The following is a 23023-nucleotide window of genomic DNA, read 5'->3' on the forward strand; positions in this document are numbered from 1 at the left end:
TTGGACTACATAAGTGTTGGGCAGCTTTACACATGTCTAAACAGGCATGTGCTAGCCTGTGGCATTACTTGCCCAGCAAGGTTGTCATGACATGCCACAGGTGTCATCAAAATGTAAATGTGAATTGGATATCTCCAAACTAGAATAAACAGTAGAGTTCCTCCTCCCTCCTCACATGGAAGGAACCTACTTATTTGTTATTATGTGACTATGAAGCCACCAGATATGCATACAGTTTAATCAGTCATATAGAACGTGTTAGTTTTAGCTGAGTAGTTAAGAACTGAATAAGTGCAGTAAGAAATAACTGAAAAATATTTGTATTGCTTCTAACATGCAGAGATGCTACAAAGGCCACGTTGTCATGATTTCACAATCCCACCCTGTGAAGACTAATGGTGCTTACTGTTCCAGTTTGAATATCAAGATGATAAAAAATGTTTACATACAGGCATTCTGACTGACTGGACCACATATGTCTGAATAAATAAATAAATACAATAAAACATCTTTAAATGTACTTGGAGGTTGCAATATATAAAACATATTTTGTGGTTGGTTGTATGGGCCACGATTTGCTATGAATAGTAATATAAGGTTATGTAAATGTATAGGTAAAAATACATGTACCTATAATTTCTATATTTATGGAAAAGGTAAATTAAATTGCCCCTACGTATGAGTAAAAATAAGTAAATAAAAGCTTTGGCTCCCTCTTCAGGGTGTGTCTAGGAAGGCCTTGGGAAACCACCCTCTTGTGGTGACCCTAAATGGTAAAATGATTACTAATCAAGGCCATAATCACAATATACATTTGGGTCATGGACAATTCACCTCACTTGAATGTCTGTGGACTGTGGAAGGAAACCAGAGCTCCCGGAGGAAACCCACGCAGACACAGGGAGAACATGCAAACTCCACACAGAAAGGACCCGGACTGATACCCCTGGAAATCAAACCCAGGGCCTTCTTACTGGGAGGCGACAGTGCTACCCACTGAGCCACCGTGCTCCCCTTAAGACACCCACTAGTTTTGCATATTAGGATCCATCACTGGTCCCTGATGTTGATATGGCAGGAATGTTTTAGAACGGCAGGACCCCCCTCCCCAAAGAATTTTGCACAGTAAATTCTCACATACAAATTCAAACGTACTATAATGCCTACTTAGACATGCTACATACACATGTACTAGACATGTACATTAAAGGGTCAAAAGAATGTTGACACCTGACCATGAACTTGTTGGACGTTATATTTTAAATCCATAAGCATTAATATAGAGTCACCTCCTCCTTTGTAGCAGGGAATGCGTTTCAGAATTTTTGAAGTGTGTCTGTGGGATCTTGTGCCCATTTAGTCAAAAACAAGAAGACCTGGCTGAAAATCAACTACCCAGTATCAGGTCAGTCAGGGCTATGTGCAGGTCACCGGGGTTACTTCGAAACAAAGCAAATCTTTACTGACATCGCTTTGTGCACACTCTGAAACAGCTTCCCTAATCTGTTGTCAAAATTGGAAGCATATAATTTATTTTATATTGTATATAAACACAGGGTGGCACGGTGACTTAATGGGTAGCACTGTCGCCTCACAGCAAGAAGGTCCTGGGTTCGATCCCCAGGTGGGGAGGTCCGGGTCCTTTCTGTGCGGAGTTTGCATGTTCTCCTCGTGTCTGTGTGGGTTTCCTCCGGGAGTTCCGGTTTCCCACAGTCCAAAAACATGCAGTCAGGTTAATTGGAGACACTGAATTGCCCTGTAAATGAATGGGTGTGTGTATGTGTCTGCCCTGCAATGGACTGGCGTCCAGGGTGTTACTGTGTGCCTTGCGCCCATTGAATAGCCGGGATAGGCTCCAGCACACACACACACACACACCGCAACCCTAATTGGATAAGCGCATAAGAAAATGAATGAATAAATGTATATAACATAACTGCCATGACATCTACATGTTCATAACAAGTGTATGTAAACGTTCGACTCTCGTTTGCACTCAGAACGTGGGCGTATACATATGGATGGCTGTATCAAATTTCCAGCCAATCAAAGTCCCAGCGCTGTGGACCACATGACCTGGTATTAATAAAACCACGTGATCTGCTCTGTTGTTGTTTACTCTGAGCAGCTAGTTTCTCGTTGTGGGTTGGAGCTTGGAGAGTTACATTAGAGGATTTAAACTGAAATAAACATGGCAACTGACATCGAACGGCTGGCTTTGTTCGAAGAGACGCACTATGACCAGTACGATTATTATAATTTAAACGAATATCCGTGTCACGCTGGAGGAAAAGGGAGAACTAAGAAGGAGATAGGACTGAACACTAATCGCCATAGCCCTGCTGGACATGAGAGAAAAATCGTGGAAAAATACCATAACAGCGAGGTCAAGCGTAGGAGGACCAAAAGCTCTTCTTCCTGAACGCTTTATATGGGTAAGAACAAATATAAACACGTCTAAGCTGTATATTATACATTTATAACCAGTTAAAACAAGGTACATTGTGTTTTGTGGCGACTTGTTCTAACATGTTTCCCTGCACCACTGACCCTATTATTTTAAATGCCATTAAATGTAATATTAAGTAAAGTAACACGGTAAGTGTAGTATCTGTTGTGATATTTAGTGAATCTCATGTATAGTTCATATATTTTTGACATTCGAGCACATTCATAAACACATCTGGAACTCGACATTGAGAAATCCTAAACAAAGACGTCATTTTGCACCCATTTAAACCCTTAAATACACATATACAATAAGACACGTTGTTTTTGCTGTAGATCATTATCAGAAAACCTAGGTTACACTTTATTTTGTACATGTAATACACTTTATTAGTTGTGTATTATAAATTAACTATATAGATGAACAAAACCAGCCATACCAATACACACTATCTCTTGGCCATAGATAGATAGATGGATAGATAATAGACAGACAGACAGACTTATTTATCCCGAAGGAAATTATTGGTCTCCAGTAGTTTAACAAACAAAAGAAGAGAAAATGATACAAATTAAGTAAGTAAATAAGGTGCATTTATACAGCATACGGTATGCAACAGAAAAACAGTATGTGCAAATTGTGCATCTGGTACTTGTAATAGAAGCAGTAGTGTATCTATTCTTATAAACAATATATACAGATATATAAGAATAAATACAGAAATAAGGATATTGTTATAGTTATAAATATATACAATGTGAATATACAGTATATTCACTTTGCAGCAAATATTTGCTATTTCTATAATCATATATTTATTATTAACATGTTTTACGCTTTTGTTGTTCTGTGTTCATTTCTAGAACCTTGAAAGCCTACACTGGAAACGATGTGAGAACGGATCGTGGTCAACATGTCTGTCAAGCCTTTTCTGCCCTGTTTAGCGAGAACGCGCACAAGCGCCACATTCTGCTGCAAAGGGCGACTCTTCCTCACGGGCACGCGCATTGCATTACCTATTCCGCGCCCCCGTTGCTGAAAGCTCGTCGGCTGGAGTCGGTTTATCGGTGCGCGCACACGAGTAGCTGTTTTGCTTTGGGTGTTTGCCCCAAGGAGTACATTATGGTGTTGTGTTTTAAGTACTGTGTTGATGTTCTTAATCACTTGAAAAATAAATGTGTTGAATAAACATTTAATAAAGCCTTTAAGTGAATCTTTAATAAAATGGTGTACTGTTTATTATTTTAAATGCTCTGGTTGTTAGTTTTTGCATACAATATGCATAATAGTGAAATGTAATGTCATTTTGTACTTTAAATTACATTTACATTTACATTTTCAGCATTTAGCAGACACTTTTATCCAAAGCGACTTACAGTATATTGACAGCAATTGAGGGTTAAGGGCCTGGCCCAAGGGCCCAACAGTGGCAACCTGACAGTAGTGGGGCTTGAACCAGCGACCTTTTGATTAGCATTATATTTGTCGATGCTTTTACATCAGTAAATTTTCAGGAAAAAAGTTATTTTCTACCCACTATTTTATCAATATATATTTATCAATTAAATATCAACTCCTTCGTTTAAATTATGTACTGAATACTGGAGACTTTGCAAGTTTGTCATTTATTAGATGCTTTCTTACACCTCACTGTTAATAGTATTTAACTGTTAAAACATACAATTTACATTTGAAATTGCCCTTATAAAACAATCACCAAAGCCTGGAATGGGTTTTCCCCCAGTAGCCACCTAGATCATTTTGGCTGATACCTCTATTATTAGTACCTAAACTGAAGGTTGTTCTTGGATATTGCTATAAAAGTATTAAAGCTAATGGTGTGAAGTTGGTGAGCTAGACCAGAGGTTTAGTTTCTCTAGTAATTAACAAACAAAATATATGTATGAAGCCCCAAAAATCTTAATATAAAACATTTAGTTATTCCGTTGTGTTCTTTCATCACACCTGGCAAATGAATGATTTCAATACCTCGGGTCAGTTGTATTTTCAATTGTCAAGCATTGTTCTGATATAGGATAACTGCAGGATGTACGTTAAACACGTTTAACTAAAAAGAAGTCGGTGTAGTTTTAACGGTGTAAAAACAGCTACAGTCTGTCTGTATCAAGATAAGTTTGAGTCTGAGAAGTCAAGATAAGTCCCATTCTGATGCTAAAATTGTGCTGTTAAAAAGTATGCTAAAAGCAATATGCTGGAAAATATTTAAAAATAATTTTTTGTCTATTAAAACAAGCTTGCTGTGTTATTTTAAGATATAGTTTGAAATTCTGTTTTACACCCTTAATGGACTAGACAGTAGAGCACTAAAGGGATGTCAGTATACAGTTTATTCTTGTGTGTAGTCTAAGAGCTGCAAACTCTGGTCTTATGCAATTACAATATTCATATTCTCTGATTATTATATCCCAACAAGTAGTTTAAAGAAGTGCTTTTTGTGTCTATGCCTATTACTAGATATAAACATTTATGTAAAAGTGCAAACTGTGAAGTATATCTTCATTGTTAAACTCAATATAAAATATTCAGTAAAATGTTCCAACACCCCAATACTAACACTTCAGGACTTGATTGACGCCATTCAGAGAAAGATTAAAACCATTTAAAAGCAAAAGGTGACTCTGCGTATACACTTCTGTACAGGAACATTTCTAAATGTTCTCTAAAGCTCTTGTTTACAGCACCATTATCAGTTACGGTTGTCCAGCAATTCAACTGTGTCAGATTCATCACATGCTGTTCTCTAAACAAAACAGAAAGCATACCAACAGATATGCTGTGCTGCAAAGACAGTGAGTTTTACTTCAAGGTCATTCTTCATTCCTGACGCAACATATAAACTTTAATCAGCAAAGGACTCAGTTATGTCATGTTTGTCATTTAAAACAGATAAAATACTCCTAAATGACCTAAGTTGTAGGATAAGCCAGTTTTGTTCTCAACACTGGTAAGCCAGAACATTAGAACCACCCACTCAATGCGCTTTCAAAACATCTCTGATCTGCGAAGACAATAACTCAACAAGACATCTGAAGGAGTGGTGTGGTCTCCAGTACCAGACCATTATTAGCAGGTCCTTACTTCTATACTCTGCGAGGTTGGTTGACCTGCAGTTCATTCTCGTGTCATCTCTACTTCAGGTAAAGAATGCATATGTGGCTGGCCATTCACATGATCTTGGAAAAACAAACCCTTTTCCCACTGCTCCGATGTCCAGTTCCAATTTTTGAATGCCCAGTTAGCATGGGCAGTTTGACTGGCCTGTGACTATTCAGCACCATACACAAGGGTTCAATTCACTGTGACCAGTATTAAAATGATCTGCAATTTGAACCACAGTAGTCCTTTTGTTGGTTTGTAATTGACACCATAGCCTTCATGTCTTCAGGCATCAACCTGTCTTGGTTGCCTAACAACCTTGTTGTTGCTTCATGGCTTCTCCCTCCTCTGACCTCACATTTAACATGTGAACTATAAATAACTACCAACAGCCCAGGATTTGATATTTTCCTGACCATGACATGCACTTGTAATGTTCATTGCCATGCAAAATGTTGGGGGGTGTTCTAATGTTGTGGCTTACCAGTGTATAATTCCAAGTGCTGAGGTACAGAGCCAAAACAATACACATACTATAGCCACTATTCAAGACTGCAACTGATATATGGGATACAGTGAAAACAACATAATATGAAGGAGCTAATAAGGAGAACAGGGTTATACAATGGTCTTTGATACAAAAGGATTTAAATAGTGGCTCTAACATGCATTCTAGATCACAACAGTCAGACCACCTTTAAAGCTCAAACATGGTATTTGACAACAATCATAACATACATGTTCTTCGTAATGGCTCTTTCATTTTGTCTGCCCCTGGACAAACTAACAGCCCTGAAGATCTTTGCAAACATACAGTATCCTGGTTTAGGCCCGAGACACCATGGTGCACATTAGCCTTTACTATGCCAGACATGTTTTGTTAAACATTAGTTATAAAAATAAAGCACCAAGCATATTTGGACAAGATTACGCAATGTGCACAGACAGGCAACACCCAGGAGCATTTGTAAAATTAAGGGCTACATTGTTTTTTCTTTCATGACTCATAAAGTCCTCCTAAAACACAGCTTCACCAAGCACCGCCTCCTCTATAAAAACAGCATGTGGAAAATTCCACTCGTATATAAGCGGGCACTGACACACGTGTAATATTCAAGATGTAGTTTATTTCTCATAACCTTCTATAGCAGTACAGTGTACCAGGCTCAGAGAAAAAAATAAAAGATCCATTTAAAAACCTTTAGCCATGCTTTGGATGCAGAAAATATTATAAACATATATAATAAAACTTAAGAACATTCATGCTCTATACAGGAAAGACATTAGACATACTGTATATCCGAGGTATGTTTTTGATCCTGTAGAAACCTGAGAGATTGTTAGTTTATCATATACATAAGCATGCATAGCATTAGAATAGATCAGTACGTCAATGTGATGTGCAAGGAATCTTCATGTCATGTATATATATACAGTGTATCACAAAAGTGAGTACACCCCTCACATTTCTGCAAATATTTTATTATATCTTTTCATGGGACAACACTATAGAAATAAAACTTGGATATAACTTAGAGTAGTCAGTGTACAACTTGTATAGCAGTGTAGATTTACTGTCCTCTGAAAATAACTCAACACACAGCCATTAATGTCTAAATGGCTGGCAACATAAGTGAGTACACCCCACAGTGAACATGTCCAAATTGTGCCCAAAGTGTCAATATTTTGTGTGACCACCATTATTATCCAGCACTGCCTTAACCCTCCTGGGCATGGAATTCACCAGAGCTGCACAGGTTGCTACTGGAATCCTCTTCCACTCCTCCATGATGACATCACGGAGCTGGTGGATGTTAGACACCTTGAACTCCTCCACCTTCCACTTGAGGATGCGCCACAGGTGCTCAATTGGGTTTAGTCCATCACCTTTACCTTCAGCTTCCTCAGCAAGGCAGTTGTCATCTTGGAGGTTGTGTTTGGGGTCGTTATCCTGTTGGAAAACTGCCATGAGGCCCAGTTTTCGAAGGGAGGGGATCATGCTCTGTTTCAGAATGTCACAGTACATGTTGGAATTCATGTTTCCCTCAATGAACTTCAGCTCCCCAGTGCCAGCAACACTCATGCAGCCCAAGACCATGATGCTACCACCACCATGCTTGACTGTAGGCAAGATACAGTTGTCTTGGTACTTCTCACCAGGGCGCCGCCACACATGCTGGACACCATCTGAGCCAAACAAGTTTATCTTGGTCTCGTCAGACCACAGGGCATTCCAGTAATCCATGTTCTTGGACTGCTTGTCTTCAGCAAACTGTTTGCGGGCTTTCTTGTGCGTCAGCTTCCTTCTGGGATGACGACCATGCAGACCGAGTTGATGCAGTGTGCGGCGTATGGTCTGAGCACTGACAGGCTGACCTCCCACGTCTTCAACCTCTGCAGCAATGCTGGCAGCACTCATGTGTCTATTTTTTAAAGCCAACCTCTGGATATGACGCCGAACACGTGGACTCAACTTCTTTGGTCGACCCTGGCGAAGCCTGTTCCGAGTGGAACCTGTCCTGGAAAACCGCTGTATGACCTTGGCCACCATGCTGTAGCTCAGTTTCAGGGTGTTAGCAATCTTCTTATAGCCCAGGCCATCTTTGTGGAGAGCAACAATTCTATTTCTCACATCCTCAGAGAGTTCTTTGCCATGAGGTGCCATGTTGATTATCCAGTGGTCAGTATGAGAGAATTGTACCCAAAACACCAAATTTAACAGCCCTGCTCCCCATTTACACCTGGGACCTTGACACATGACACCAGGGAGGGACAACGACACATTTGGGCACAATTTGGACATGTTCACTGTGGGGTGTACTCACTTATGTTGCCAGCTATTTAGACATTAATGGCTGTGTGCTGAGTTATTTTCAGAAGACAGTAAATCTACACTGCTATACAAGCTGTACACTGACTACTCTAAGTTATATCCAAGTTTCATGTCTATAGTGTTGTCCCATGAAAAGATATAATGAAATATTTGCAGAAATGTGAGGGGTGTACTCACTTTTGTGATACACTGTATATATATATATATATATATATATATATACACCTCTCTGGTAAGTACGAGGGTTCTTACTGGTTGGAAACGATGAGAGTGGGAGGAGTAGTAATTGGTCGTGTCTGAGAAACTGAGAGAGCTTATAGTCCGGATTTAGCGCCATCTGATTTCCACCTTTTTGGACGCTCAAAGAAGCTTTAAGGGGAAGAAGATTTTCATGTGATGATGTGAAAGCAGCGGTGCATCAGTGGCTACAAGCTCAACCAAAAACATTTTTTGCTGATGACATTAAAAAGTTGGTACGACGCTGGAAAAATGCATCGGAAAGTGATTATGTAGAAAAATGGTGTAATTTGTTTTTGAAATTCTTAATAAATAGAGTTAAAGATCCCTCGTACTTTACATTCATTGGTTACGCAGAAGAACTTTGTGGGCATACAACTACTGACTGTAGACTATCTCTTCCTGTTCTCTTTGGCATCCTTGTGAATCAATTCAAAAGGGACCCTCAAAGGACCCCCCCCCCACTGACCCATGTGATGTTTTAATCGTGGACCATTGCAATGACATGTTACATGGTAGTGTTAGTATGAGTGTATCAAGTGCAGCAGTTTTAAGATTTTCAAATACTGTTTACATTTACTGGTCTTTTTATTAGGAACATGTACCCTGTTAGCACTCAGAGATGTTGTTAGAGACTAGAACTATTTGCTTTTATCATGCACAATGTGTGTAAATAATCCTCTGGCAGTGGCAATGGTTGTACAGTTGGGAAATTTGGAAAGACTAGATAAAAGTGAGAAAGGTGGGATATGCTTATAAACTTAAATAATAATAATTTTATATTATACATAATATAAATGTATAATTAATGTTACACACTTGTTAGCAATTGATATAGCTAAAACATGTGGAAATTGAAGGGGAAGCCATATACTTTTAGCCATACAGTGTATATATCAAAACACACACTTTTTAAAGGTTTAGACTACTAGTAGAGCTTTAAAGCAATATAAAATCAACATCAAACTGTCTACCACATGTTACTTGGTAATACAGCCACACCCATCTCCATCTAAATTGTGACCAAGGGTGCTTGATCCCAGTTTTAATGTAAACATTAAGGAAAGGTCATCTTCTCACAGATGGTCATTGTTTGTGTTTTGACTGCTAACAAAGCTAATGACAATGACATTATAACCTGTTAGGAGATATGGACAGGTCATATTGAGGAATTTCACACAGATGGCAGTGGTTAATAATGATAAATTAATCAATGAATTTCTGAATGGCCTTTATTACATGCTAGCTACATTTGTCTTCTAGCTCCATCACCAAACTAAAGAAGCAAGCACCAGCCATTCAACGTGTCTAAATTGATTGAATAGACCTAAGTGGGAAAGCTGTCCAAATCCCATTCCTTTTTTATTTTGCTTATTAGTGAAGTATTTGCTTAGACACAATTCAAGTCCAGATATAGCATGGCAAATGTGGTTGAGAGAACATGCAAACATTCATAAAGGCAAGCTTATCTTAGTTGCATCAAGTAAACGTACGATACAGAATTTTAAAACCTTTAGAAACAGGCATGACATCTTAAGAATCTTCTCGGGTAGAAAGAACTCTCCATAAAAAAAGCTTCCAGTATTAAACTGCCTGAGTACGCGAATGAACCAAACGCAGCCTTGGGTGGCTGTGCAAAATATGTCTGATGTCCAAAGACATTCCTGAACTTTCACCCAAATAATAGTCCATTGTTTACCCTCGTTTAAACCTACGTTCAGTGTTGGCTCATCCTTAGAGCCAGCAAACTTGGTCTAAGACTAGAATAAACAACGTCTGTTATGATCAACTTGCAAGTCAAGGCAACAAGATGTGTGATATAATTCTAAAGACAGTTTATCCTCCAATATAGGGTTAATATTTATATGTTTTTATTTATTCAGGCAAAGTTCAAGTTTATATTTAAACATTTGTCTAATCCCCCAATCCCCTGCCTCATTATTCTGTCAACCTCCTCCTAAAACATGACATTCATCCTGCCCAAAATGGACTGCAGACTATCACAAGCCCCCACTGACACACAAGAAGCAATCAAGCTCTATAGGAAGACAATACACTTAAGTATTCCATCACCATTCAAGCTGATGCCTCTTGTAAACAGTATGTGGCGCTGTTGTACAGACAACAAAGTGATCCTGAATCTGGCCTTTCCTCCACCAAACAAACGGCAATTGTGTCTGAAGGGTATAACAAGGTATAACCAGAGTAACAGCAATTTTCGGAAAAGGATCTGGCAACCCTAGACACAGAAAAGCATGAGAAGCAGCTCTTATTTCCTAATAGTGGACAAAAACCAAACAGCCAATTTAAACTGTAATGTAACAAAGTGTGTCTTCAGAGGGGGCTTGGTGTGCTGATTTTTTTTGACTTGTTCTTATTGAAAATGAAAATTCCTTTGTCAAGTTTTCATTCAGTTACACAGATAAGATGATGAGAATAATGCTGCTTTGAGAGGTTTTATCAGTAAGCATTTCCCAACACAAAGGAAGTCCTCAAATTAAATATCTATTGGATTATGCCACACACTCAGTCACCTTGACTCACCACTAGCCCTTCCATAACCACCTGACTCAAACCTTTTAGTTATATTTGGTCACACAGCCCAGAAGACCCTGACTTCACTAGCTCTTGCCCGTGCGGAGTTTACGTCGGAAATACTCGGGCGCCGCTTCCTGCAGCCAGTCAGCATCCACCAGGCACAGGTCCCTCATGTAGCAGCGTGACGTGTGCAGAAGCTCATTGAACACCACGTAGGCAGGCTTGGCCTGAAACAGTACAGAGGACGGGTGGATAGCTACGGGCTGGTGGGTGTCTAGAGCCACATAGGTACCGTCTGGTTGAAGCTCAGCTGCGCTGGTGAACATGCTGTGTGCCAGGCAGCGCCGCACATTTACCAGTTCTGACTGGGAGGATTCCAGCTTCAGTCCCAGCTGTATGAAAACAAATAAATATAGATCTGATTACACACCCACACCGCATTTATATATTTAGGAAACAAAGATGTCCAATGCCTATATCACCTCTGTGTAGCAGTAATTGCCCCCTGGACTGGTTGCAACTACCTTTAGCAAAAAAAACTCAATGCAGAACCAGTACATATTAGACACATTGCAGGGCTTTTAGGGATGAAGTGTTTTCTTTTTTCGACCCCACCCCGTCATCTTCATTTATCTTCATCAAGTCAGAACTCACCTCTGCTTCAGCACATGGACAGATGACCTTGTATTTTCCTCAATACTGTTTTTGAACAACTATAATTAATCATTTTTTCAATAAAGTCAGCTTGACAAAACAAAGCACCCCCACAACAACACCTACCACTACTATATTTGATTGTTGGTATAATAATTGTACTTTAAGTCTGCAGTCCTGTAAATGTATATATGAATTGATGTTTTTTCAAAGTCATAAATATTCACACACCCCTCCTTAGGGGTGTTTCAAATAGGCCATCACACTAGTTCACCACCACTGAGACCTGGGTTTGAGTCTCAAAAGTGCCACCAACCTGATCAGTGTTCTACAGACAAACTGGCCATGACTGTTGGAGATGGAAAGCTCAAGAGTTTATGAAAACTGAGAGCTCAAGATCTTAGCAGTGGTAGGTTAGTACATTAGACCACTGTGCCTTTCGAGTGCTTCTAAAACTACCTGCAATTATTCTCAGTTTTCTTTATTAATGCAACAAGCTGCATTATATCTGAGACCGTCATGCTTCTGTTTAAGCACAATGTTAATATTGCTCAACGAAATGCAAAATTGATTCATGTGCACAAGGTCTCTTAATCTGTGAGATCTTAGATCTGATTTATCACAAATCAAAGTTGAAAAAAGCACTGTATAAACATGCGGTACCTTAATACAAATATCCCTCAGTTGTGCTCGAACTTCAGCCACCAGACCCATATTCCTGCTGTTCACAAAGTTCTCTCGACACCACTCCTGCATCAAAGAGCAAAGCCAAAAACACCACTGAATATAAACCTTAAGTGTTGCATATGTTGTACATGGTGGTAAGTAATGCTGGAAGTGTAGGTGGTAGGGTAGGTGTGGTCAAACTAGCCCTATTTATATGGAAACAGAGACGTCCCCAGCTGTAATCAACCAATTATTAATAATAAGGGAAAAAAGACTGTTAGTTGCAGTATATTATATTGTATATTGTATATACTTTTATATACTTTTTGTAAAAAGGGGTACTGAACAATTGAACAACGAGTGTCTGTTGAGCAACCAGCCAGGTCAGTGGCACCACAGAGACTCAAAGTAGGCTAATGTATTAAAGCACAGCACCACCCAAAACCCAACGCAAGTGGATGTGTGGGGGGTGTGTGTTAGTCACGGCTCTCCTCAGTCAGAGTGGAGGTTAACACCAGTAGAGAGGAAGCATAACGCAATTGGGTAATTGGATACGACTAGATTGGGAGGAAAATTGGAAGGGGAGGGGGTGCAAAAATAGGTACATTGTTATACACTTGCTCCCTAAGTACTTAGCCATTTTCTTTTTTCCTAGCAAATACTTGATCCCATAAAGTAACCTAAATTTCCAACCCTTTATTTATTAATATATAATCAATAAAACTGCCAATATTGTTAGGACAGATTACAAATATAGAGTTTATAACATGCCTGTTAATTCTCACAACAGTGTATTTCCCAGCACTGCCACTAACCTTATTCCCGCTGACTTTCTTGAAGGCCCTGTAGATGTTTAAAAGGGTTATGTGGTCTCCCTCGCTGGAGACAAACTTCTTGCGCACAACAAGCACCTCATCTCTGCGGGCTGGTGGATTGTACAGCACAGAGTCCACCGAGAGCAAAGAGACGATAGTCAGGACCTCCTCTGTGCAGGAGAAATCTGGTGAGAGTATGATGGTCTGCAAAACAGGGTTAAACCGAAGATCTTACTGGTAAGGTAAATAACAGATGATTAAAATCCTAAAATATTTAGCTAAAGTAAAGTCCCAGACTGGGGAATATTTCCATTTCCAGAAAATTCACATTTTTAGTACAACCCTGACTTACTTTAGCAAAGCGGGGCTCCAGAGGGAAGCATGCCATCTTCTTCCCTAGCGGAGTAAGAAAAACCTGATCATTCTTCCTCTCTACAGCCCCTAGTAGATCCAGCTGCTCCACCGCCATTCGCATTGACTCTGTCCAAATGCAATAAAAAGTGTTACTGTCACTTGAGTCACTCACTCACACTGCAGTGTAACAATTACACAAATGGTAGCTTTTTGCCGGCATATCCTAGTAATCTTAGATTAAATATTAAAGCTTTACCAACCAGGTGATGGTTTGGACATAAAGTCAAAGTTCATCACATCAGGAACACCCAGCGCCAGTAGATGCAGTATTACCCCTGCCAAATTACACCTAAAGAACACACAAGTCATAGCTGAGTAATGATCATGCCTACCATGAATCACCTAAAGACCCATTTGATTAAACACATGTCTCCTTCCAAGTCAATGTGCAATTAATAAGGAGTTGGCAGCACTTGGGCTTTAACAGCTTTTTACAAGATTTGAGTGTGTTTGTGGAAAGAGTATTTGTAAGGTCAGGCAGTGTTGTTAGACCAGAATACCTGAACCACCCAAACTCAGTAATCTAGAAAGGTGTCCACATACTTTTGGCCATATTGTGTATTTCCTGAATTGTGTATGTCCTACTGAATAGTGTTTATTATGTCCGCCAATAGTTCGTAAGTTATATTTCATTTCGGACACGCCCATTACAATCCTGAAATGCATGTTCATTTCCCAAGGTAACAGTTTTTACTTTCATAGTTCCGAACAGGACCAATTTGAAAAAATAATTCATAATTTACTAATGATCCCTTATCTGTTTTACCGTTGGATTTCAGGTACAGTCATGCTGGCTAGATTGTCAAATTCGTGTTCTGTGTAGAGACGGTAACAAGATCCTGAGTCTTCTCTCCCTGCCCTGCCGGCCCGCTGCCAGGCCTGAGCTTTGGATACCCGATGCACTGCCAACACTTCCAGACCACTGTCTGATAAAACACAGAGCGAAACAGTATATCAAAATAAGCATGGTAATTCACCAAACATACTTGGGCTCTGTAGTCAATTTAAATGGCAACTAGAAATGTACAACAAAACTGAGGACCTGGAGTTTGCTAGTTGCTAATTCCATAATATCATGTTTACGTCCATCACTACATGTTTGAATACTATTCTTACCTGGATTATAGCGCTTGGCTTTCACCATTCCTGTGTCGATGACATATTTAATTCCAGAGATAGTTATAGACGTCTCTGCTATATTGGTGGAGAGGATAACTTTCCTACAGCCCTGATATGAAGAGAAAAACATTAATAATGAAATTAAATAATTAATTAAATAAAAATCTATTACAAGAAATAGTTCTTTAATAAAATGACCATTCAAAAACTGTATTTTATGTTTACTCAGATTGTCTTAAATTTTGTTGGAAGAGCTCAAATAATTAAATAGTCAGTTTACCTTAGGTGCAGGCTGAAAGACCCTGAGCTGCTGAGCAGGAGGAAGTGATGCATACAGGGGGATCACAATCATGGGTCCACAAGTTTCAGGCAGATGTTTGGCAATGTCACGACAAGTACGAGCAAGTGCCTCGATCTCCTCCTGACCGGTCATGAACACCAGGATGTCATGGGATGAAGGGGTTTCCTGTATGACCGAACAAACTTATTAAGAAACAGCACATATGAACACAAAATGTATTAAATACAAAGCACTAGATATGCTAAATATTAGAATAATAAAATTTCCACAATGATACTTTATGTATTTTCAAAAACGTATACAAAAATATACATACAGCTTTAAGTGAATGGTTAAAAGCATATAGACACCCCTTAGTTTTTGAGTTTATGTCAACAGCCATTGTTATCAGGTATAAAAAATCCATTATATAAAGTAAATCATATGCTTCCACTACCATGTGCAAATCAAGGTTTACAAAGACATGGTTTGATAAGTCTGGTGTGAAGTAAATCAGTGACCTGAGCTCAAACTTACTAAATACCTTTGAGGTAAACTGGAACCAGACAAAGCCTTTAGCCTGGCCTCGCCAAAATAAAGGGGCGTAACACAGACATGCTTTAGAGTATTGTAGCCTTTCCAGAAAAGCTGGGGCAGCCACAAAGGGGTGAACTCCAGATCATTGTGCATGGTTTTGGAATAAAACATCCATCAGGATAATGGTGGGGTGTCCACATACCTTTAGCCACATAATATATTTTTTCTTTCACACTTGTCCTTGATTATATTGTCCACCACTTGTTCATTCTCCATCTACTCCTACCAGTACACAGATGTTCAATGTTTAATTATAGTGTCAATGCATCCCATCAGAGTAGAAGCACTAACCTGGTGAATCTGAAAGATGGAGACCAGAGCTGCATGCAGGTAGTCAGACTGTGGCTGCTTGGTATAGTAGATTTGAATGGGGTGCTGCCTGCCCTCCAAGTACAGCACAGGAGACTTGTTAAAATACTGAGAGAACAGGTCCACGTCCATGGTGGCAGACATCACGATAATCTGGAGATCACAGGGTTTAGTTCACGATACAATATCAAGATCAGCAATTTCATTCAACAAGTTCATTAGTATTACTTGTCAGTTTGGTACCTTTAGCGGGATCTTGTTCTGCTCTTTGCGTTTGCGCTGGGCACTCTTGACCACGCCAAAGAGGACGTCCGTGTGGACGGTACGCTCATGAGCCTCATCCAGAATCACCACAGTGTATCGCAGCAACAGAGGATCCCCGATCGCCTCTCTTAGCAGCATACCGTCTGTCATGAACTTAAGCTTGGTCTCGTGGGACGTCACATCTTCAAATCGCACCGTGTAACCCACCTGAAAATGGAAATAAAATGGTGGTTTTTTTTTTTTTTTTTTTTTTAAATAATGATTTATTGCTAATATAGTCAAAAATATGTTGCACTCCTTTTTTTAAGATCGAGAATTTCAGCTACATCCATTGCTAACAGGTGTATGTTCAAGCAGATCTGATTAACTAGCAAATCATAGCCACATAACACACATTTCAGAATTAAAAAAAAGAATATCAAATGTAATGCATTTACCATAATTACAAAATCATAACTCACCAGTTTTCCAAGCTGGGTTTTCTTTTCCTCAGCCACTCTTCCCGCCAGTGAGATGGCAGCCACACGTCGGGGCTGAGTGATGGCGATCATGCCCTGCCGACCAATCCCAGCTTCATAGAGATACTGAGGGACCTGTGTGGTCTTACCAGATCCTGTCTCTCCTAGTGAATAAAATAAAAAGAGCATAGAGCAGCAAGTCAAGTTTATTTATAAAGCGCCTTCAAAGACATCGAGTGTCGCCCAGGTGCTGAACAGTAAAATAAAATAAATCAATGACATAAATAGTAGTAAAAGTCATATAGTATAGCAGAGTGAATTGTAAATAAAACCATGCTAAAACCCAAAAGCCTGTGTCTGTCTTCAAGTTTAATATAAAACTATCAATTGTAGCAAGTGTTTATTTTTTAAAATGCCGTTTAGTAGCAGGAACAAAAAAGCCAAATTAACTTCTCTACACAAAATGTCATGGTCTTTAAGGGAAATTTTGGAATTCAATGTAAGCTTTAAATCTGTGTTAAAAGTCAGCACCTGAATTATGCACATTATTTAGATTTTTGGAAACAAGTGCTGTGGACTGATGACATACAAATTGAACTCTCTGGGCATCAAAAAATGATTTATTGCTTTTTTGTGCTAAAAATACACCAAATATCCATAACAATTTCTAAACAATAACAACAACTTTTTATTGGTTCTTTTAGTATAAAAACTATGGCCTTGTTTGAAACAGCTCTTTGTACAACCCTAAAGTAAAAGCTATTGCAACAAAGTACTAAACAATATATATCTGTAAGTTAAGATTAATATAAATTAATTGTTTTATGTGTTGGGTTTGTTTCAGGTACTCAAGTTTCCTCCCAACACTAAAAAAAACATTAACAAATTGAGTTGTCTGCTCCAAATTGCCCCTAGTAAATGTAAAAGGTTGATTAAATGTGTGATGCCTTGTAATAAACTGACACCATATGTCCAGGGTGTATTCCTGCCATACGCAGATGACACAGGACCCACCGCAACCCTGACCAGGCTACAACTATTAGTAAATATAAATCAATTAATAAAGACACACATGTTTTAACTAATGTACTACTATGTACTACTATTACTATTAAGATCAGTAACAACAAAATGAGTATACAGTGTATGCTAAGCTAAGTAATACACATGAAAGTAGAAACATCTCACCTATTAATACAGCATTGTGTAAATGTCTGAGCTGGTCGATCAGCTTCGATCTGGCCTGGTAAATAGGCAGTTGTTTCCGTTGGCCCTCTATATATATAGGTACATTTCCTTTCTTTGGCAGCAGCATGCCAGGCTTCTTATGTGAAGAGAAAAAAGGGGAGCCCGGCTTAAACTTCTTGGCCGGAGGAAGATCGGGGTCGTGGGGCATGATCCGAAAAAGAACCGAGCGAAATTAACCCTTAGTCCTTCAAACGCCAAGCCTCCGATTACTAAAAATGAAGCAAAATATCAGTATAAAGTAGCAACGCTTCCACACTGCGACTGTTTATCTAATATCTAATACCACATGGTACAAACTACAATGTCGCTTGGTAATGACGTAACAACAGCAGTAGGGGTGTGTGTCTGAGCTCGATTGATGGGCCACATGCAATGGTTGTTAATGTAGATTAAATTACAAAATCGTTCATTGTTTGAGTATGAATCGGTCTTTTTGGAACGCGCAATATGACATGCTCAATGTTCTGGCAGCTTCACTGTTGTACATTTGGGATGTGACCACTGATTCGAGGCTCGTTTAATATCCAGCAGAATATGATGCAAAATAATGGATGGAACAGATGCTAGGGAAGATGTTTTAAGTAGGGGGATTGCCAGCTTGGCAGCAATGTTATCAAAAATAAACACCAGTGTTACAGGTGCTAAATAATCCACCACCACTGCACAACAGCAGTGTTACCAGTCACATAAGTAATGTCATGTTCTACCTGCATTTTAATATTCTGCTGTGATAAAGCTTCCAAAAAGAGATGTGATACCCAACTTGTGCACAATGTTTATAGTGCACTTGCATTACAGTTAGCTTTGACAGCATCTTTTGGAAACAACGCGGCAAAGTCTGGGTTGTGGATGCAACACAGTAATCTGGCAGTCTTTGTGTTATTTTAAGAGTAACTGCCGTTGATTGTTGTTTAATTTATAATCCATCTGTAATAGAAATACCTGCTACTCAATACAATAACAACGTTAAATGTTTGGGTAGCTCGCTGGACCAGGCTGCGTCCTCGTGCTTCTCCGTTAGCTTTCGTGCGACTTCGTGTGTTTCCGAGTGTTTCCGTAAACTGACGTTATAATTGACCAATCAGCTGAAACCAGTATTTGTTAAGCCGAAATGTGATTGGCTGCTTGTGTGATATAAAAACGCCTTGTGCTCGTTTCCGTGTCTTTTCGTTCACGCGTCCCTACTGTGAGGTGAGTGGAGTGTTTCGTGTGTATTGAATTTTAGCAGTATTGAAGTTTTCTGTTTAATTAAAGTGCACAAATATACGTAATATGTTTTAGTAATCTTTAATTTAAACATTTATGAACGGTTGCGTAACATTAAAGGTTAATAAAGTAGGGTTATTTTATATTAGCATGCTGGCTTAGCGGCCTGTTGGCGCCATGTTGGTAAAATAATCGTTTGCCATGTGTTCAACAGCTGTGACCAAAAGCTTTAAAATAAACTAATTCCATTAAGCATTTTTTGTTTCAAGCCTTTTTTCTTCCTTTTTTACCTCTAGATTATCACCTTGTCTTTAAACCGGCTTTTAACCGATCCTTGGAAGCACTGCAAAGATGCCCAGGGAAGACAGGGCCACGTGGAAGTCCAACTACTTCTTAAAAATCATTGTAGGTCATTTTAATCTAATAATTTTTGATCAGTTGAGTACCATATAGATCACCTTACATGAGCTTAGAATGTAGGGATAAAAATGAAGAATAAAAAAAGTACACATGAATAAAACACAACCCTGTGAGATCAAATCCAAGTCATGTTTGCAATTAGGAACCCACAATATCTGCTACCCAACATATTTGATAGATTCACTGTCATATTTGGTTGTTCTATTATTATATTTAGGTAAAGTATGTCTTTCCATCATAAATTTACAAGTACTTAAATTGAATTGGAAATTAGTAACCCAATTATCGTTGCAAGTGAAAGTGCTAGTTAGTAATGAAGTGAATTGTGGTATGGCCTCTGATCTCAGATATCTTAAAACATCATGGGTCCCATTAAACCTGTGCATGCTTGCACTTCTCTCTGGTAATAGTTTGGTACAAGACAGCCTTATACATAAATGTTTGTACTGTAAATTAAAATTCTGCAAACTTTAGAATAGGTTAGACTTTCTAGGACACCAGGTGTCATTCATGTAATTGACTTGATGCTATGTAAAATATAATTAAGGGCAGTTAATGATTATTTTTCTCCCTTTCTGTTATTGTAATGTTAATTTGATAAATGTTATTAACTAGTAACCTTACAGAATTGGACGTTTCACTTTGAAGGAATGCTATGGTTATTTATTTGTAGAGGTGCTCACTTTTTTTATTTTTTTTTATTTTTTACAGCAACTGTTGAATGACTACCCGAAGTGTTTCATCGTGGGTGCAGACAATGTCGGCTCCAAGCAGATGCAGACCATCCGTCTGTCCCTGCGGGGCAAGGCTATCGTGCTCATGGGCAAGAACACCATGATGCGCAAGGCTATTCGTGGTCACCTGGAGAACAACCCAGCTTTGGAGAAGTATGTCTGCTATAGACTTAGTTTGGGTAATTTTACTGTAATGACCACTTGCGTTACATTGTGGGGTCCAAAATGCTAGTGGTTTTAGTGATGCAGGATAAGTTACAGATCAGCTGTGTAGTGCTGGTTCGTCGTTCCCCCTGCACATAGTAACTTGTTTCTTACTATCCCTGTCTGTCTGCATTCCCACAGCTTGCAGGGACGCTTGGTTTCAAACATTAAATTGTGTAATCTTGTGTATCTGGTATAAATATATTTCAGTACTGTGTATAAAGAGGTTTGTTACCTCTTTGCACTTTCATTAGTATCTCCCACTGTCTACTTGCAGTGAGACTAGAGTAGCATAGTAATCAGGGTTGCCAATTTAATTTTTAATGCTGTAGCTGAGCAGGTTAACTTTTTTGCAGGCTGCTGCCCCATATTCGTGGAAATGTGGGTTTTGTCTTTACCAAGGAAGATCTGACTGAGGTTCGGGACCTGCTGCTGGCTAACAAGGTAAGTCACGACTTCTATTACTTATAAGCCAGCGCTTGTTAAAAATTTAATGTATAATTTTTTTATTTCTTTACCTGTTAGGTGCCAGCTGCTGCTCGTGCTGGCGCTATTGCTCCCTGTGATGTAACTGTGCCAGCTCAAAACACTGGGCTGGGTCCTGAGAAGACCTCTTTCTTCCAGGCTTTGGGTATCACCACTAAGATTTCCAGAGGAACCATTGAAATCCTGGTAAGTTTTTAAAATGCAATGTGTAGCTTTATGAATAATGCAAGCGTTTATAGGATGAATTAAGAAATTAGACTGATTAGGAAACTGGTGATTTAGTGTGCAGGTTAAGTTACATAACAGCTGTTCTGTGCTGTTCTGTCGTTCCCCCTGCAAAAAGAAAAATGTTTCTTTCTATCCCTGTGTGCCAGTGATCTCCGGCATGCAGGGACGCTTAGTCTCAGACACATTAGAGGCTGCTACTAATGAGCCTCAGTATATCTGACCTGGCTCTTTCTCAGTCCTTTTATTGGCAAATGCTTAATGTTAGAATTTAAATGATTACTAATGAACCGCTATGTATGTTTTCTACCATCTGTTTAGAGCGATGTGCAACTGATTAAGCCTGGAGATAAGGTGGGTGCCAGTGAGGCCACGCTGCTCAACATGCTGAACATCTCGCCCTTTTCCTACGGGTTGATCATCCAGCAGGTCTATGACAATGGCAGTGTGTACAGCCCTGAGGTGCTGGACATCACTGAAGATGCCCTGCACAAGAGGTTCCTGGAGGTGAGTCAAAACAAACATGCTGCATTTTATAGCAAAATTAATGTTGCAGGATGGGTTACACGTCGGCTTGTGTGGTGCTGGTTTGTCGTTCCCCCTGCAAAAATCAAACTTTCTTACTATCTCTGCCCGTCAGCACTCCCTTGACTTGCAGGGACGCTTGGTCTCATACATTACATTTGGCTGGAAATGGCACAACATCATGGTCTAGGAAATTTCGATAAATTGTGTCCACGTTGCAACAAGTGTTTGAATCTACATGAGACTTTTCGTTTGTTTTAGGGTGTGAGGAACATCGCCAGTGTGTGTCTGCAGATTGGCTACCCTACTCTTGCCTCTATCCCCCATTCCATCATCAATGGATACAAGAGGGTGCTGGCTGTTGCTGTGGAGACAGACTACTCCTTCCCCTTGGCTGAAAAGGTAAATATTCTACCAGCATCTTGTTACATTAGTACAAAGGCTGACTGGCCATATTGGTGGTTAGTTTCCTCATTCATGTAAAAATTTTAAATGGCAAACTGGGCATTCATGTGGTCATGAAGCACCAACTGCATGTATACATTCTGGTAGCTTTCTTATTAGCTGATATGAAATTGTATATACATTCATGGTTTTAAGGCAAATTATGTAATAGTTATACAAGTGTCAAAGACTTGATGGTAAGTGGTAGTATGAAAGTTGTCCTAAGTTTATTTGGGTGATAAAGCTTATAGATTATCGATGACCTGAATACTACAGTATGTCGAACCTGGTATTGATGTCCCAATGAAATTTTTTGTGGTAATTAACTTGGTAGTTATTAGATCAAATGTATCTCTATCCCCTAGGTTAAGGCTTTCCTGGCTGACCCCTCTGCCTTCGCTGTGGCTGCTGCTCCACCTGCCGCAGTGGTAACCGCTGCTGCTGCTGCTCCTGCTGCCGCTGCCGAGCCAGCCAAGGAGGAATCCGAGGAGTCTGATGAAGACATGGGCTTCGGCCTGTTTGACTAAAAAGCAGAGTCACCAAACCTGCTTATTTGACATCAATAAATGAATAAACCTATTATGACTCTTGTAATTTTTATGGGGTACAGTTGATGTCCATGGACTTGTCTAAGGGTTTCTAGTGTGGGTTTTTCTAATTTTAAAAATGATTACTTGATTAGCCCTGGTGTCTTGTCCCACACTAACTGAAGTGCTAACTGAAGACACCATAATCTAAGGAGTATGGAATAACATTTGTAATATGGATCAGGAGCCTAACA

The 23023-nt window shown here is 39.4% G+C and overlaps 2 protein-coding genes and 2 non-coding genes across 4 annotated transcripts; 3 read left to right on the forward strand and 1 right to left on the reverse strand.

Moving 5' to 3' along the window:
* Positions 1 to 9423: 9423 nt before the first annotated feature.
* dhx33 (DEAH (Asp-Glu-Ala-His) box polypeptide 33) lies at positions 9424 to 18225 on the reverse strand. The gene is made up of 12 exons (XM_062988439.1): positions 17939 to 18225; positions 16754 to 16914; positions 16272 to 16499; positions 16011 to 16181; positions 15123 to 15308; positions 14840 to 14951; positions 14490 to 14649; positions 13924 to 14012; positions 13662 to 13789; positions 13310 to 13513; positions 12492 to 12578; positions 9424 to 11566 (listed from the first exon to the last, which is right to left on the reverse strand). The coding sequence occupies exons 1-12, from the start codon at positions 18144 to 18146 to the stop codon at positions 11258 to 11260; spliced, it is 2043 nt and encodes a 680-aa protein (XP_062844509.1). The 5' UTR covers positions 18147 to 18225; the 3' UTR covers positions 9424 to 11257.
* Positions 18226 to 19170: 945 nt separating this feature from the next.
* On the forward strand, positions 19171 to 22821 carry rplp0 (ribosomal protein, large, P0). Its single transcript, XM_062988399.1, has 8 exons — positions 19171 to 19189; positions 19501 to 19609; positions 20336 to 20511; positions 20919 to 21006; positions 21088 to 21234; positions 21595 to 21780; positions 22060 to 22200; positions 22608 to 22821. The coding sequence occupies exons 2-8, from the start codon at positions 19556 to 19558 to the stop codon at positions 22767 to 22769; spliced, it is 954 nt and encodes a 317-aa protein (XP_062844469.1). The 5' UTR covers positions 19171 to 19189; positions 19501 to 19555; the 3' UTR covers positions 22770 to 22821.
* Positions 20602 to 20730, forward strand: LOC134303762 (small nucleolar RNA SNORA63). The gene has a single exon (XR_010007693.1). It is a non-coding gene; the product is annotated as a small nucleolar RNA SNORA63 (small nucleolar RNA).
* On the forward strand, positions 21332 to 21459 carry LOC134303763 (small nucleolar RNA SNORA63). Its single transcript, XR_010007694.1, has one exon. It is a non-coding gene; the product is annotated as a small nucleolar RNA SNORA63 (small nucleolar RNA).
* Positions 22822 to 23023: the final 202 nt, after the last annotated feature.

The sequence above is a fragment of the Trichomycterus rosablanca genome, chromosome 26, assembly GCF_030014385.1.
Source record: "Trichomycterus rosablanca isolate fTriRos1 chromosome 26, fTriRos1.hap1, whole genome shotgun sequence".
NCBI lineage: Eukaryota > Metazoa > Chordata > Actinopteri > Siluriformes > Trichomycteridae > Trichomycterus > Trichomycterus rosablanca.

Bases quoted from the DNA above. Each gene is read 5' to 3' on its own strand.
- dhx33 (XM_062988439.1), bottom strand. From the start codon at position 18,146: ATGCCCCACGACCCCGATCTTCCTCCGGCCAAGAAGTTTAAGCCGGGC. The intron at 16,500-16,753 runs GTGAGTTATGAT...TTCCATTTTCAG, and splicing joins AAACCCAGCTTGGAAAACTG to GTGGGTTACACGGTGCGATT. The intron at 14,650-14,839 runs GTAAGAATAGTA...GTGTTTTATCAG, and splicing joins AGCCAAGCGCTATAATCCAG to ACAGTGGTCTGGAAGTGTTG.
- rplp0 (XM_062988399.1), top strand. From the start codon at position 19,556: ATGCCCAGGGAAGACAGGGCCACGTGGAAGTCCAACTACTTCTTAAAA. The intron at 21,007-21,087 runs GTAAGTCACGAC...TTTACCTGTTAG, and splicing joins ACCTGCTGCTGGCTAACAAG to GTGCCAGCTGCTGCTCGTGC. The intron at 21,781-22,059 runs GTGAGTCAAAAC...CGTTTGTTTTAG, and splicing joins TGCACAAGAGGTTCCTGGAG to GGTGTGAGGAACATCGCCAG.